The 15,898-nt window shown below is 42.8% G+C and overlaps 1 protein-coding gene across 1 annotated transcript in view; it reads left to right on the top strand.

Moving 5' to 3' along the window:
* The window catches only part of LOC126188079 (uncharacterized), a 278,375-nt gene extending 264,761 nt beyond the window's left edge, over positions 1 to 13,614 (top strand). Inside the window, exon 8 of the mRNA XM_049929531.1 lies at positions 13,267 to 13,614. Coding sequence (XP_049785488.1) covers positions 13,267 to 13,424 — 158 coding nt within the window. The 3' untranslated portion in view covers positions 13,425 to 13,614. The remainder of the gene's footprint in view (positions 1 to 13,266) is intronic.
* The last annotated feature ends 2,284 nt before the right edge of the window (positions 13,615 to 15,898 follow it).

Raw genomic sequence — 15,898 nt, 5'->3', positions numbered from 1 at the left:
ATGTGTCTACTCTCGGGGCCTTGTTTTGACTCAGGTCTTTCAATGCTATGTCAAACTCTTCACGCAGTATCTTATCTCCCATTTCATTTTCATCTACATCCTCTTCCATTTCCATAATATTGCCCTCAAGTACATCGCCATAGTATAGACCCTCTATATACTCCTTTCACCTTTCTGCTTTCCCTTCTTTGCTTAGAACTGGGTTTCTTGATATTCATACAAGTGGCTCTCTTTTCTCCAAAGGTCTCTTTAATCTTCCTGTAGGCAGTATCTATCTTACCCCTAGTGAGATAAGCCTCTACATCCTTACATTTGTCCTTTAGCCATCCCTGCTTAGCCATTTTGCACTTCCTGTCGATATCATTTTTGAGACATTTTTATTCCTTTTTGCCTGCTTCAATTACTGCATTTTTATATTTTCTCCTTTCATCAATTAAATTCAATATATCTTCTGTTACCCAATGATTTCTACTAGCCCTCGTCTTTTTACCTACTTGATCCTCTGCTGCCTTCACTACTTCATCCCGCAAAGCTACCCATTCTTCTTCTACTGTATTTCTTTCCCCCATTCCAGTCAATTGTTCCCTTATGCTCTCCCTGAAACTCTGTACAACCTCTGGTTCTTTCAGTTTATCCAGGTCCCATCTCCTTAAATTCCCACATTTTTGCAGTTTCTTCAGTTTTAATCTACAGTTCATAAGCAATAGATTGTGGTCAGAGTCCACATCTGACCCTGGAAATGTCTTACAATTTAAAACCTGGTTCCTAAATCTCTGTCTTACCATTATATCATCTATCTGATACCTTCTAGTATCTCCAGGATTCTTCCATGTATACATCCTTCTTTTATGATCCTTAAACCAAGTGTTAACTATGATTAAGTTATGCTCTGTGCAAAATTCTACCAGACGGCTTCCTCTTTCCTTTCTTACCCCCCCTCTATATTCACCTACTATGTTTCCTTCTCTCCCTTTTCCTACTCTCGAATTCCAGTCACCCACGACTATTTCATCAATTTCTACATTTCATCAATTTCTTTATCATCTGCAGAGCTAGTTGGCATATAAACTTGTACTACTGTGGTAGACATGGGCTTCGTATCTGTCTTGGCCACAATAATGCACTCACTATGCTGTTGGTAGTAGCTTACCCACACTCCTATTTTTTTAATTCATTATTAAAGCTACTCCTGCATTACCCCTATGTGATTTTGTATTTATAACCCTGTATTCACCTGACCAAAAGTTTTGTTCCTCCTGCCACCAAACTTCACTAATTCCCACTATATCTAACTTTAACCTATCCTTTTTCCTTTTTAAATTCTCTAACCAACCTGCCCGATTAAGGGCTCTGACATTCCACGCTCCGATCCGTAGAACATCAGTTTTCTTTCTCCTGATAACGACGTCCTCTTGAGAAGTCCCCGCCCGGAGATCCAAATGGAGGACTATTTTATCTCCGGAATATTTTACCCAAGAGGACGCCATCATCTTTTAACCATACAGTAAAGCTGCATGCCCTCGGAGAAAAAATTACAGCTGCAGTTTCCCCTTGCTTTCAGTCGTTTGCAGCACCAGCACAGCAATGCCGTTTTGGTTAGTGTTACAAGGCCAGATCAGTGAATCATCCAGACTGTTGCCCCTGCAACTACTGAAAAGGCTGCTGCCCCTCTTCAGGAACCACACGTTTGTCTGGCCTCTCAACAGATACCACTCTGTTGTGGTTGCACCTATGGTACGGCCTCCCCACCAAACGCAAGGTCCATGGTTCATGGGAAGAAAATCATAATATAATGCTGAAAACACCCATTGGGTGAAGAGGGTATAAAAGAATGTGGTGCTCCTGAGTGGTGCTCGCAGAGCAAGAAAGGTACTAATGCACCCAATAAGTAGTGAGCAAACCCAGTGTGTCAGTGATCCTATAAATGTAAATCCTTAGATACCTAGTGTAAGACAATAATGATGTATTGTAAAATTCATTTGTATGTGTTGCATTGTAAGACCAGGACTATGATGAAAGATCAGATCTCCAAAATGGATTGTGTAGTTATATGAATGCTTAACGAATGCAACATATTAGCCTACCTGTGTGTCAAAGTGAAAAAAAAGAGTGAGTGCTTACCAAAATGAGAATATTTCAATTCTCATTAGAGTTGTGGGACGACAGAAATTTTACAAAAGAAAGAGTTTTGAATAAAGTAGAAAACATTGTAAACTTACCTTGACCTCAATCATGTGTCAACTTGGTGTTGAACACATGAGTTGGGTTCAATCACTGAAGTATTTGAATTACGACAGGGCACCACTGCCCTGGCCTGTGAATGGTGGGCCTACTCATCGCAGCATCGATAATAATCCAAGTATGCACATCCCACAACACACCATTTTGAAGCAACATAATGAACACTTTGCCAACAAACTTAATGATAAAAAGTGAATTACTAGAAACTCAGTATACCGATGCCTCTTGTTTTAGTCATCTTCTTGTTTGTTCCGGCGCCTTGAGATCTCTTGATGAAGATACACGATATAATAAGTTCTTTAGTGATACAATGAAACTACGCAACAGTTGGTGATGTAACTTTTGAAACTGCCAGTTTCTTGGCATTTATGGAAAGAAAAACACTCTCATACTCTCATGCAGCCACGTGTAACACTTTGTGTGTGTAATGGGACTTACTGCATCGCACATCGTTCTGATAAATTAATTAAGCTGTATTAAACTGTTGCAAGGCAATGTAATCAACACGGTGATACGTGTCAATTAAAACTGAACCTCAATATTTTAAATAAAGTTTTGGTTCATTTTTGTCAAAATCAGTACTTGTCTCAAAATTAACATCCAACTTAGTGCATTAAGTCCAAGTAAATCTGCAACTATTTTATGCGATTTACAGGACAGCTCGATTATGCACTGGTGTGTAATGTATTTTAAATTTAGCGTGCAAGTTTCAGTTTTCTCTAATGGGCCAAACAACTCTTTTGTAATAACTTGATCTCACATAAAGTCTAATTGGAACTGGATTTGTCTCCATCTGAGTCAAAATCATAAAAATAAATTCACTGCACAGATCAAAGAACTGTACACGCGCACTTTTGCACTCTATTGATAACTCGTCTCAGAATAAAAGCCACACATAAATTCACAATTTTTCGTGCATACAAAAATCAAAACGACTTTATATTAAGCAGATAAATTATGGCACGCAATTATTAATCAAACATTTCTTACTTCGAGTAAATGTCAAGAACTTGTATTTCATAATCAATAAAATTTATCGCCTGAGAGAAACTATTAGTTTGCTAAAATGGATTCAGATTACAGTCAACTCATGTCTGGATCTGACATCATGAATCGACATTGCTTGGAATGAACAAAATACCTGTACTGAAAAATACTGTCCGTTGAGAAATTTACTGACTTTTACGACAAATTTGGTACCCCTTACATTTACTACACTGCCTCCTAATCTGTAATGTCGTGATGAGATCGAAGATGTTACAGGATTCACTGGAGCATGCTAGGGTGGTGTACTGTGCTGTTATACCTTAGTTCAGCCATCCCAAGATTCATACCACAAGTTGTAACATACACTTTACATCAAATTTTACATGATTAATTGTAAATGGGGGCCTAACGAAATTGTCCATTTAAATGAATCTCCAAAAGTCAATGAATTTGTTTGAATTTCACTTCACACTCACTATACAACACACACACACATCACTTCACTATTTGGTGAGAAGCCCTTTCAACTGGCTGCACAAGGCAGGGATTGCAGCCAGCCCGATAGAAAATGGATAGAACTGCAACCTCCACTGAGCCGTATACGCAACTATAGTTGGCTCGGTCATCTTCTTCTTTCTTGCTTTTCAAATGAGCTGTGTACAGTGTCGGGTTGAATGACATATCAGCTGGTAACATCATCTCTGCTTCTCCACTGTGTATCTTGCGATTCTCTGTGGAGAAAATGTTGTGTTTTCACATGATATTAAAAGGAGTCATGAAAGGAAAACATTTAGACACGATTGAAAGCATCCAGGCGCATGTTACATCATCTCTATAGGACATTCTGGAAAAGGCATTCCAGGATGCCTTCCTGGCATGGAAACACCGCCTCCAGAAGTGTATCGATGCAAGAGGGTGCTATTTTGAAAATTTTTGATTATTTGTGTGAATATATTCAATAAAAAATAATTTATTATGTAAAAGAATGGAGAAATGTACGATTAAATAAGTGAAATGTTTCTGAAGAAGGAGGTGTCAATGATAGTGCCTCCAGAAGCAAAATACTTGTGCTTGAGATTTACTCCAACATAGCGTAGAAGAAAAAGCCCATTGATCAGCTTAATTAAACAGGAAATTATTGAAAATGAGAAAGTTTCTGAGTTAATATGATTCAAATAAGGTAGTTTTAGGAGACAGAAATTCTTGATATGCTAACAACACTTGGAAATTGACCCCATCTGTGGGATTATGGAGATCAAAGGTTAAAATGAAAGCGAAATCAAAGGTTAAAATGATTACAGAATGTTAAAACAGACAGAATCTGCTGTTCTATAATAAAAGCTGTACAATACTTCAAAAACTATATATATCTGATAAAATTGCTTGATGAGTATATTATTACAATTCTACTGAAGTAGCATTAAGAGGCAAATATTGTGAAGATAAAGCAGTACTGAGTAAAAATATGAACAAAAGAAAAGATCACTATAGTGAACATTAAAGTTGAATATTACTCATGATGAAACATAAAATAATGTTGTGTGCACAGATAGAAACATATTTTTTTAATGACTATACAAAATTATTAATAGATTGGGAAACATATCGAGATGTCCAGTAGCAGAAAGGAAGAATCCTAATACTACGTTTTGAAAATGAAAGTATGGGAACAGGATACGAGTAGCTGTATACGGAATAAACTGTTCCAATTTATATCTGCACATACATATATTTTGACAATGATCATACATGTTCACACAGTTCAAGGTACAAGAACAGACTGAATTTTGAATTTACATGGTGGCTCTGATGAGTGATCTAAGTCCCAAAGATTATGTTATTCATGGTCGATATACCCCCCCACCCCCACCCCCCGCACCCCCCACCCCCCACACACACACACCTGCAGTATGGAGTACCGCATATGAGTTTTGAGGGAAGACAATGTGGGCATCGATGCTCTTGGTGGTCATATGAAATGGTAGACGCATGACCGGGACCTCCACTTTGACCGGGGCAGGTGCGAAAGCAGAGCAACAGGGGGCAGGTCCACCTCAAAGGTGAGTCAGCAAGTGTGACAAGCCTCAATGCAAATCAAACCGTCCGGCAAGATGAAGGTGCGAATTGTCATCGGGTTGCACTCACGAGGGAGGGTGAGGCTATAAAAAACACTGATCTTTAACTGGTCATTGGGTGGTGAGACCGCAGTGTCTGTGAGTAGAATGAGAACTCAGTCGTTGAGAGTAACGATGGAAATATCATCCATGCGGTGTGGGGGGTACATTCCAGAGCAGGGTGACTATGGGAGAGGGTGTCTCCGTAGTGGATGAGGTAGCAGTGAAACACACACACACGGGGTGGAGGTTGATTTGTCTGAGAAACCCACGAAAGCAACGGGGAGGTGTTGGGTGAACAAATCGGCATGGTGGCCCAAGGAGAAACATTGTCAGATGCCACGGTGGGAGGGAGACTGGCAGGAGAGTTGTTAGGAGACTCAGACTGAGCCATCAGAGGGGCATCAGGGTTCACAAATGCTGGTTTGTGTCAGTGTAATGAAACAGTTAGCGGAATGTCTTTGACGATGATGTCGAAAGTTGTATTCCCCCACTGGAGGACTTTAAAGGGGCCGAGATAAGGTGGTTGCAGAGGTTGTTGGACTGAATCGTGTCTCAGCATTACATGGGAGCAAGTGTTGAGAGCGGTTGGCACATAAGTGTCCGGTGAGGAGTGGCTGATAGGTGCGTGCAGGCATGAATGTTTGAAGTGAGTGCAAATAAGACTTATGAAATCCGAGGAGGAGGGCGGGGGGGGGGGGGGGGGGGGGGGGGGGGGAATCTTCAGCTACCTGAGGCTGAATGAGTTCCCCTGTTAGGACGGGGTTCTCCCCAAAAACGAATTATGAGATAGTTCCCTGTAAGTCGGCCTTGAAAGTTGAACAAAGGCTGAGCAGCTCCCATGGAATTGCTTTGGACCAGAGGCAGTCGTGGGACCTGAGGGGCATTTTTACAGTGCGGGCCACCATTCTACTAAGCTGTTGCTTTCTGGGTGGTAGGCTGTAGTATGAATTTTCTTTATGCCGCAGACATTACATAAAATGGTGAACAGGGAAGACTCAAACTGCTGAACCTGGTCAGTGGTGATGGTGGTCAGGCAACCAATGCTAGGAATCCATGAGGAGATAAAACCCTTGCCCATGGTCTCAGCAGTGATGTTAGGTAAGGGAACTGCCTCCACCCAGTGGGACATGCGGTCGGTTTTGGATAGAATGTATCTGTGGTCCTCTGATGATGGAAGAGGACCGATAAGATCGATTATGTACATGACGAAATCGACGTGGGGGGATGTCAAACTTCTGCAGTGGTGAGGTGGCATGGTGGCTGATTTTGTTGCTTTGGTGGGGGATGCAGTTGTGTGCCCAGGTCTGACAGTTCCATTTTATATTTTTCCAAATGAAACGCTTAGAGATGAGCTGTGTAGTGATGTGGACCCCAGGATGAGTGAGGTTATGCAGAACGTCAAAGGCCTGCCGGTGCAGGCAGGGTGGGAGTAATGGGCGTAAGGTACCGTAGAGGAGTCACACCACACCTCATTCACAACACCGGGGAATTTAGCTTTGGTAAACACAAGGGATGTTTGAGGGTCCATGAGGAGAGCTTGAGATTCCTCGTTGGAGGCTTGTAGGGCGGCCAGGTTGGATGAGTCAATGATGCTTGAAATAGTAGTGATCCATGAGGAAAAAATTGCAGTGATGTTGTCTTGGCCTTTGATGTAGCGAACGTTGGTTGTGAATTGGGAGACTAGCTCAAAGTGGCAGAAACGCCGAAAGGCTGAGTCCTCGGGAGGGGGGGTGTTGCAGAAAGCTTCTGTGAGGGGTTTGTGATCCGTGAGGATGAAGAATAAGCGACCCTCCATGTCGGGGCGGAAGTGTTTGATGACCTCATAGACCACAAGGAGTTCTCTATCAAAAGCAGAGTATTTCTTCTGAGCTGTTGATAGTCTTTTAGAGAAGACATACAGAGGGGAAACCGTGTCTGCCTTGCGTTGCTGTAGTACCACTCCCACTGCAATGTCACTGGTGTCCATAGTGATGAACAACTTGGCCAAGGGGTCGGGGTGGGCGAATGTCACAGCGTGAGCTAAAGAAGTCTTTAATGCATTGAAAGCCTCCAGTATAGATGCAGTCCAGTGAATGTGTTTGAGACCTGAAGTCTGTTTACTCGACAGCGAGTCTGTCAGAGGGGCCTGCATGGTGGCGGCAGAGGGCAGGTGATGACAGTAGTAATTTATTGTGGCCAGAAAGTGTTGGAGTTCTTTGTAAGTAACCGGGGGCAGCAGTGACATGATGGCCTGAACGCTAGACTTGGGAGGCTGTATTTCATCGGTGGAGACGGTGTAACCCAAAAAAGTGACGGAGGGCTGACGCAACTGGAATGTGTCTTTTTGGCTCCGATGCCATTAGAGTTCAAGGTCTGGAAGACCATGGATAAATTATTGTCATGTTCCTTAGCTGACTTGCTGAAAATGAGTATGTCATCAAGATATGTGAAGCAAAGCTCGAACTGTCGTAAGATGGAGTCAATGAAATGCTGCCACATTTGCGCCACATTGTTTAGGCCAAATGGCATATAGTTGTATTGGAACAAATCAAGCGGCGTGATAATAGCTGTTTTGGCGCTATGGAAATCTGGTGGTAGGCACGTTTACAGTCAAAAACACTGAAGATTGTAGCACCCGATAACATATGAGTGAAATCATTTATGTAGGGCATGGGGTAATTGTCCATGATGGTATGAGCGTTTAAACGTCTGTAATTGCTGCACGTTTGGAAAGAATCGTCATATTTGGGGATGAGGTGAATCGGTGAAGACCAGTTGCTATCTGATGGTGGCAGGATACCTGCCTCCAAAAGTTTGTTAATTTGCTGCCGGGTGATGAGCAAATTAATAGGGTTGAGCTATCTAACCTTGTGCCTAATAGGAGGGCTGGCAGCGGTAACTATCTTGTGTGTCGTTCCATCAGTCACAGAAGAAACCGAGAACTGCACACCAGACTGGTCATTGTGCTGACGCGAAGGTTTTGGACGAGTAGGGCACGACGGGGCATAGCCATTGCATGAGTAGGAAAGGGCAGCCTGAAATTCACATGCCTAGTACATGAGCATGGCTTGTGCTCGTTTAGAGAGGGTGGCTGCAATGCTCAGTGACTGTCTGCTGTCAACCTTGCACTTGGTAACTGGCACGGGCGGCATCAGCGTTGGCATCATGTGTGGAACAGTGATGGCTGCCAAGTCATGTCGCTGGCGTATGAGAGAGGGGGAACATTTATCAACATGCGGGGCAGCTGCCTGTGCAGTGGGCGTTGTCGTATCGCGTGACTGTCATCAGGAGCACTGTCTGAAACTTATGGCACTGAACGTGGTGAGCACATTGGGGGTGCAGAGTCTACCAGACACAAATCGTCACATGTAATTAATATTTTTGGTCTAACCTGACGAGTGTCTGAGCTGGTGTCTGCTGGAGAAGCTTGATTAGATGGCAGAATTGTGGACTGCAGTTTCAGCAGCAAGGTATGAGCCGTGACGAACTCGTTGTAAGTGTGTGTTATGCATTGTTTCAGCTCATCGTTTTCCCACCGGAGTTGTGCTGCCAAGTCATATTCTGACAGTAGGTTAGTGACACAGGTCACAATGTCACCCGTGAGGGCAGAGCACTCGCATACTAACTCACATGCCATGAGAGAAGCAGAGCATGGAACATAAGTGCGGGAGCACAGTATGTGAGTGTTAGTGGGATGGTGTAGCATTGAGCCCTGAACTACATTTGGAGAGAGTTTGTAATGGGACAAAAATCCATCCTGAGAATTGGTTCATCGATGTCGGCAATGTAGGAAGTCCATGGAAAACACAGAGAAGGAGATAGGTGCACCGTAACTTTGGCAGAGCCTGAGGTTTGCAACATTGATGCATTGACAGCTCATAGAAGTGACCTCACTGGCGAAAAGATTGGGGGGGGGGGGAGGAGTCATCAATGTACATATGATAGACACGTCAGTACCCATGTCAACTAGGAAAATGAGCTGTGACAAAATGTCAGTCACATACAAATGAATGCTTGCCCAGGTGGATGAGTGGACGGAGTGCAACGTACGAGGATGCCTGTGATGTACCCCACAAGACTCGGCGTGTTTTTGATCCTGCGGTCGGCGTTTTAGGTGCTGGCAAGGTAAGCAGCTAGCATTATCACAGAAAACCTTGTGGTACCAGCAGTACAGATGTGGCGGTGGTGATGACTGCAGCAGTGGAGGAGACTTGTCCTCATCAATTTGCTCTGGCACGTATACCAGCACATATGTAGTGAGGGCAATCCTGGAGGGCTCAGTCAGTGGAGAGAGTGAGCACATGCTGCCAGGTGATGTAGAAGGTGTGGAGGTGGAGTGAGCCCTGCCTCTGCCAGCAGGCGGCCGGTAAGTGGGTGTAGTTGTGCCAACTAGCGGTGAGTGGTGAGCTGGCTGGTGTTGTTGTAGCAATGAATACAGTTGGTCTGGGATGCGGAGACAAGAACCGACTGACTCATAGGAGTGTGGTAGCAGGTGGATCTGTAGGTAAGTAGGCAGCTTGGCAGACCACACCACCCACAGTGTGATGTCTGGCATAATATACTCATTCACAAGTAGCCTGGTATACTCATTCACAAGTAGCCAAAGGTGGCGCCAGAGTTGTGATGGGGTTCGATCCCCCAGGTGTTCCCTGTACAATTATTAATTCTTGTGGTGAGCAGGCAAGGCGTTCTATGATCGTCTTCTTCATGAACTTGTATTTCAGTGGAGGTGTTGGGTCATCGGACACGTGAAGCAACTTGAAAAGATGTTCATCAAGTGTAAAACATGACACTGTGTTGTCCTCGTATAAAGGTGGCAGCTTCCACAGACAACCTGGGGGAGGGGATGTTGGCAGCTTCGGCATCTCTAGGAAAACTAGCTGGTCCGTGAAGGAAGAGGCTATACAGCAGGCCAGTGTGGTAGGCATGGGTGTGTTTATGGTGAAAATGTCCGTAGCAATGGCAGGCTGCATTGTCCTTGATGTGTCACAAAATCACAATGCGACTGATACGGTCAGAACTGTGGGAACAAGCAGTTGCGTGGTAGGCCTTGAGACCCCGTCCCTTAAACTGGGCCATAGGCTACAGGTGCTGAATTGAAATGACCCACCCCAGAAATAATGCGGAAGTCCAGTGCAGCAGACACAGGCGGTGCTGTGAGAGAGGTGAGCGACTGAGTGGCCAGAACTGGGGCCCCCTACAAGTGCGGGAGGGGCAGGGGGAGGGGGAGGTTGTCAGTAACTCGTATGACCAAAGTTGAACTTCTCCACACATGTTGAAAACACGCCCCATGAGGTTGCACTATAACTGACCACTGGAACTTGTGAGAAGTCACATCGGTGTGCTAAGATGCCATTGGAAGGCAAAACACTGAATGAGGTATTTGAACCAACGTGGTCGAAAACTTGAGCAACTGGCTTAGGGGGGTGAGCACAGAGAATTGAGTCCACTAAAATGTTCTTGATTAGTTTGCCAATGAGGCAAAACCAGAACAGGTCACGGTTGATAGTGGCCGGGTGTGTTTTGCAGTAATGGCAGCACTGCACCCAGTGCAACAGTAATTGTTGTTGCAGCTCCTTGATAGTCAAAGTACATGTGCGAATGTAGATGGCTTTGAGCATTATACAATCGATCGATAGGTACACAGTTCTGAATATTATGCACTACACACTTCACATGTTGGCAAACACAGTCCGGCAACACAAAACCCGAGTCCATTGTTTGTGTTAGCAGTGTAGCACTGCTGTATTATAAGAGTAGTATGCCCATTCCTTACACCATAGTTCCACAGTATTAATACAGTTATTCCACTTTCACATTTACTGCCTGTCAGTAGTGTGGTGTGCAAATGGCCTGTTCATATCACATAAACTTACTCCAAACTTTGACATACCTTAAGTTTACTTTAGACATACTGAGATATTAAGATAGAAGGTATTTCTTTTGTTTAAAGCTAATGAAAACAAAACTGATGTTCTCCCGCTACAGTATAATATCACATACAGTATAACACCCTAGTCCTGTCTACTCTGTACATGACACCTATACCTACCATGTATATGCCACTTACAGTCAAGTGAATGAGTAATGACAGATCCCATACTTCCTACAAGATAAGATATACAGGAGAGGACAGAATTTAATATACCGTATTTACTCGAATATAAGCAGCACTTTTTTTCCGGTTTTTGTAATCCAAGAAACCGGCTGCGGCTTAGAATCGAGTGCAAAGTAAGTGGAAGTTCTGAAAAATGTTGGTAGGTGGCGCCACAACTAACTTCTGCCGTCGAATATATGTAGCGCTGCACAGGCATGCTTTGCAGGCACAAAGATAAATACCGGCGCCAAAACCTCCGCGTCAGTAAATAAATTAAAAAAAAAGGGTGGAAGACGAGCATTCTTCTCCGCCCCGAGTTTCGAACACTGCATTTTATACATTATCCAATGAAGTAAATAGAAATTTCGTATTGTTCATTTTCGAATGTAGCAGCATTTCAATGTACTACGAAAATCGGACTGGCAAGTCTGTTTGGGATGTTTGTCAATATGGCCAACTCTATGTTCAACCTGTGAGAAGAGATGGTTGCTAATAGGAACTTTCATGAATTGTGAATCACATACAGTATTCTCTTCGCCATAAGAATAATATGAATATAAACATTTTGCCATGTATTCTTTCATGTTTGCTGCTATCTCATTTAAATCCTGTCTGCCTAATAAACTACGAAACTAGGGTGAGACAACAGCAAACGCGGAAGAATATACATATCATGTCATGTTTATTTTCGTATTATTCTTATGCCTAATAGTGATACAGTCAGAAATGAAGCACGGCAATTGACTAGATTTTTAAATCTAAGATGACTGTAATTTCTGTACAGAATTTAATGTACTAAAGAGGCGTCTGCAAAGACTTTCAAACGGAGAAAAATTTTCGCTAAACTCTCAGTCAGAACGTCTTCTATCAAAAGCAGTCTATTATTTGGTTCTTGTTGATCATTATCAAAGAAAGCAGCAGTGTAAGTTACAACAGATAGCAGTCTCTTGCCATTGTTTTGCTAATGAAACGATTCCTCTCTTTTTTTAATTGTAAGCAGCGGTAGCGCGCACAAAAGCAAGCCATGCCGCGAGCGGGGACAGGCCGTAAACAATCATTATCAGAATGCGACAAACAATTCATGACACAGTACAGTAATGCATTTTCAGCTTAGAGTGACGTAAACACCTATAACAAAGAGAATGGCACTTACCAGATCAAAGCAAAATAAGCAATCAATTCAAACCAGACAAAGCACGTGAAAAAGGAAAGGTACCCGTATAAATACGGACGGAGCGCGTGACGCATAGCAATGGCTACCTAGTAAAGTTTAACTGCTAAGCTTATGACTCGAACCTACTGTAGCTGTATCGTCATTCATTCGACTTAAATTGTCTCTCATATTACAATGGACCAACTTTGTTTCGATTTGGAGGTGCGGCCTAAAACTTTTCTCTCCCCTTGAATTTCGAGTCTCAAATTTCAGGTGCGGCTTAGATTCGGGATTTTTTTTTCTTGATTTTGAGTCTCATTTTTCAGGTGCGGCTTAGATTCGAGTGTGGCTTAGATTCGAGTAAATACAGTACCTTTGATACCTCCAGTACACAACATTCATAAATTTTCTCAGCACAAAAATTCGGAGCAGCTGCCAATCATTTGACATTAGTCAGGGCAATTTCTAGTTGCTTATGAGCATTAACTAACCCACCCTATGATCAGCACTAGCATTCAGAGTAGGGCTGCATTGTGGCTGGTGCAATGTTTTGCAGGACAGTGAACTGCTACTGTTACAGTTACGACAACAGAAGCAAAAAATTATAACATAGTTTCTCATTGCCATTATTTTAAAAGTTTGTACTTCTATGATTTCCGTACATTAATTACAATTATTTGTATGCCTTGCAGATGGGGTGCATTCAAGATGTATATATAATACTAGAAGTAAGAAATTTTATAATAGTAATGATAATAAATGGATTGGTGATCTCAAAACTGATGTCAAAAACCACAAACTCTTCAGTTCCCAAACTCAAAAATGTCAATTTGACCAAGAGGAAAAATGAAAGGAAGCCCAAAAGAAGATAATGAAAAACAAATGAGCAAGAAGGAGGGCAAATACACACCTCTAAGTACTCAGCATAATCCTAAAGACATTATTCACAAATGATAATAATTAATGTTAACTGATAAAGAGACAGACAAATAATTTTGTGAAAATTTATCTGTAAGAAGAATGTAGTGGATATCATTATACTGTAGTATTGTTTGAGATATAGCTATTAATGATAATTTTTTTATAACCTAAGAGAGCAACAGAAAGTATTATTGCAAATGTGATAGTATTGTATATTTTTCAGTTTAATTGTTCTTCATTGGCAACTTAAAGAAAAAAAATATTACATCTAGAACTTAGTGGTAGCTTTTCACTGGCACAAAATTAAATTTAGGGCAAGAAATGCTTCCAAAAAATCTCATCTGTTATGAAGGCACCAAGATAATTGTTAACTGAATATGAGTTGAGAGTGGTGATGTCCATATTTTGTAGAAGAACAGTAGCATAACTCTTTGACTGCTGGCAGTATGTGAACTATGGTGTTTCTTTGAAAGCCAGCCATTTTTATGGATTTTTGATATTTTTTATTGTGTAACTAACAAACATTTAACTAGGATATTTCCTGCATTACATTTTTCCAGTTTATTTGAATCTTTAGTTCATTTCTTTATATTTTTAATAAATGTCAGTTTTTACAAAAACTGTAAAAGTGTACCAGAGTGAAACTTTAATTATCATTCTAACCCTAATAATCTACCATGCTTCTTCCAATAACTGAAAACTTACATCCACAAACAATAATTATAAATATATCTAAAAACAAAGATGATGTGACTTACCAAACGAAAGCGCTGGCAGGTCGATAGACACACAAACAAACACAAACATACACACAAAATGCAATCTTTGACAACCAACGGTTGCTTCAGCAGGAAAGAAGGAAGGAGAGGGAAAGACGAAAGGATGTGGGTTTTAAGGGAGAGGGTAAGGAGTCACTCCAATCCTGGGAGCGGAAAGACTTACCTTAGGGGGAAAAAAGGACAGCTATAGACTCGCACACACACACATATCCATCCACACATACACAGACACAAGCAGACATTTGTAAAGGCAAATAGTTTGGGCAGAGATGTCAGTCGAGGCGGAAGTACAGAGGCAAAGATGTTGTTGAAAGACAGGTGAGGTATGAGTGGCGGCAACTTGAAATTACCGGAGCTTGAGGCCTGGCGAATAACGAGAAGAGAGGATATACTGAAGGGCAAGTTCCCATCTCCGGAGTTCTGACAGGTTGGTGTTAGTGGGAAGTATCCAGATAACCTGGATGGTGTAACACTGTGCCAAGATGTGCTGGCCGTGCACCAAGGCATGTTTAGCCGCAGGGTGATCCTCATTACCAACAAACACTGTATGCCTGTGTCCATTCATGTGAATGGACAGTTTGTTGCTGGTCATTCCCACATAGAAAGCTTCACAGTGTAGCCAGGTCAGTTGGTAAATCACGTGGGTGCTTTCACACGTGGCTCTGCCTTTGATCGTGTACACCTTCCGGGTTACAGGACTGGAGTAGGTGGTGGTGGGAGGGTGCATGGGACAAGTTTTACACCGGGGGCAGTTACAAGGGTCGGAGCCAGAGGGTAGGGAAGGTGGTTTGGGGATTTCATAGGGATGAACTAAGAGGTTACAAAGGTTAGGTGCACAGAGGAAAGGCACTCTTGGTGGAGTGGGGAGGATTTCATGAAGGATGGATCTCATTTCAGGGCAGGATTTGAGGTAGTTGTATCCCTGCTGGAGAGCCACATTCAGAGTCTGATCCAGTCCCGGAAAGTATCCTGTCACAAGTGGGACACTTTTGTGGTTCTTCTGTGGGAGGTTCTGGGTTTTAGGGGATGAGGGGATGAGGAAGTGGCTCTGGTTATTTGCTTCTGTACCAGGTCGGGAGGGTAGTTGCGGGATGCAAAAGCTGTTGTCAGGTTGTTGGTGTGATGGTTCAGGGATTCCGGACTGGAGCAGATTCGTATGCCACGAAGACCTAGGCTGTAGGGAAGGGACCGTTTGATGTGGAATGGGTGGCAGCTGTCATAATGGAGGTACTGTTGCTTGTAGGTGGGTTTGATGTGGACGGACGTGTGAAGCTGGCCATTGAACAGATGGAGGTCAACATCAAGGAAAGTGGCATGGGGTTTGGAGGAGGACCAGGTGAATCTGATGAAACCAAAGGAGTTGAGGTTGGAGAGGAAATTCTGGAGTTCTTCTTCACTGTGAGTCCAGATCATGAAGATGTCATCAATAAATCTGTACCAAACTTTGGGTTGGCAGGCCTGGGTAACCACGAAGGCTTCCTCTAAGCGACCCATGAATAGGTTGGCATACGAAGGGGCCATCCTGGTACCCATGGCTGTTCCCTTTAATTGTTGGTATGTCTGGCCTTCAAAAGTGAAGAAGTTGTGGGTCAGGATGAAGCTGGCTAAGGTAATGAAGAAAGAG

The sequence above is a fragment of the Schistocerca cancellata genome, chromosome 5 (assembly GCF_023864275.1).
Source record: "Schistocerca cancellata isolate TAMUIC-IGC-003103 chromosome 5, iqSchCanc2.1, whole genome shotgun sequence".
Classification (NCBI taxonomy): Eukaryota; Metazoa; Arthropoda; class Insecta; order Orthoptera; family Acrididae; genus Schistocerca; species Schistocerca cancellata.
This window is presented reverse-complemented; position numbering and strand designations above follow the sequence as displayed.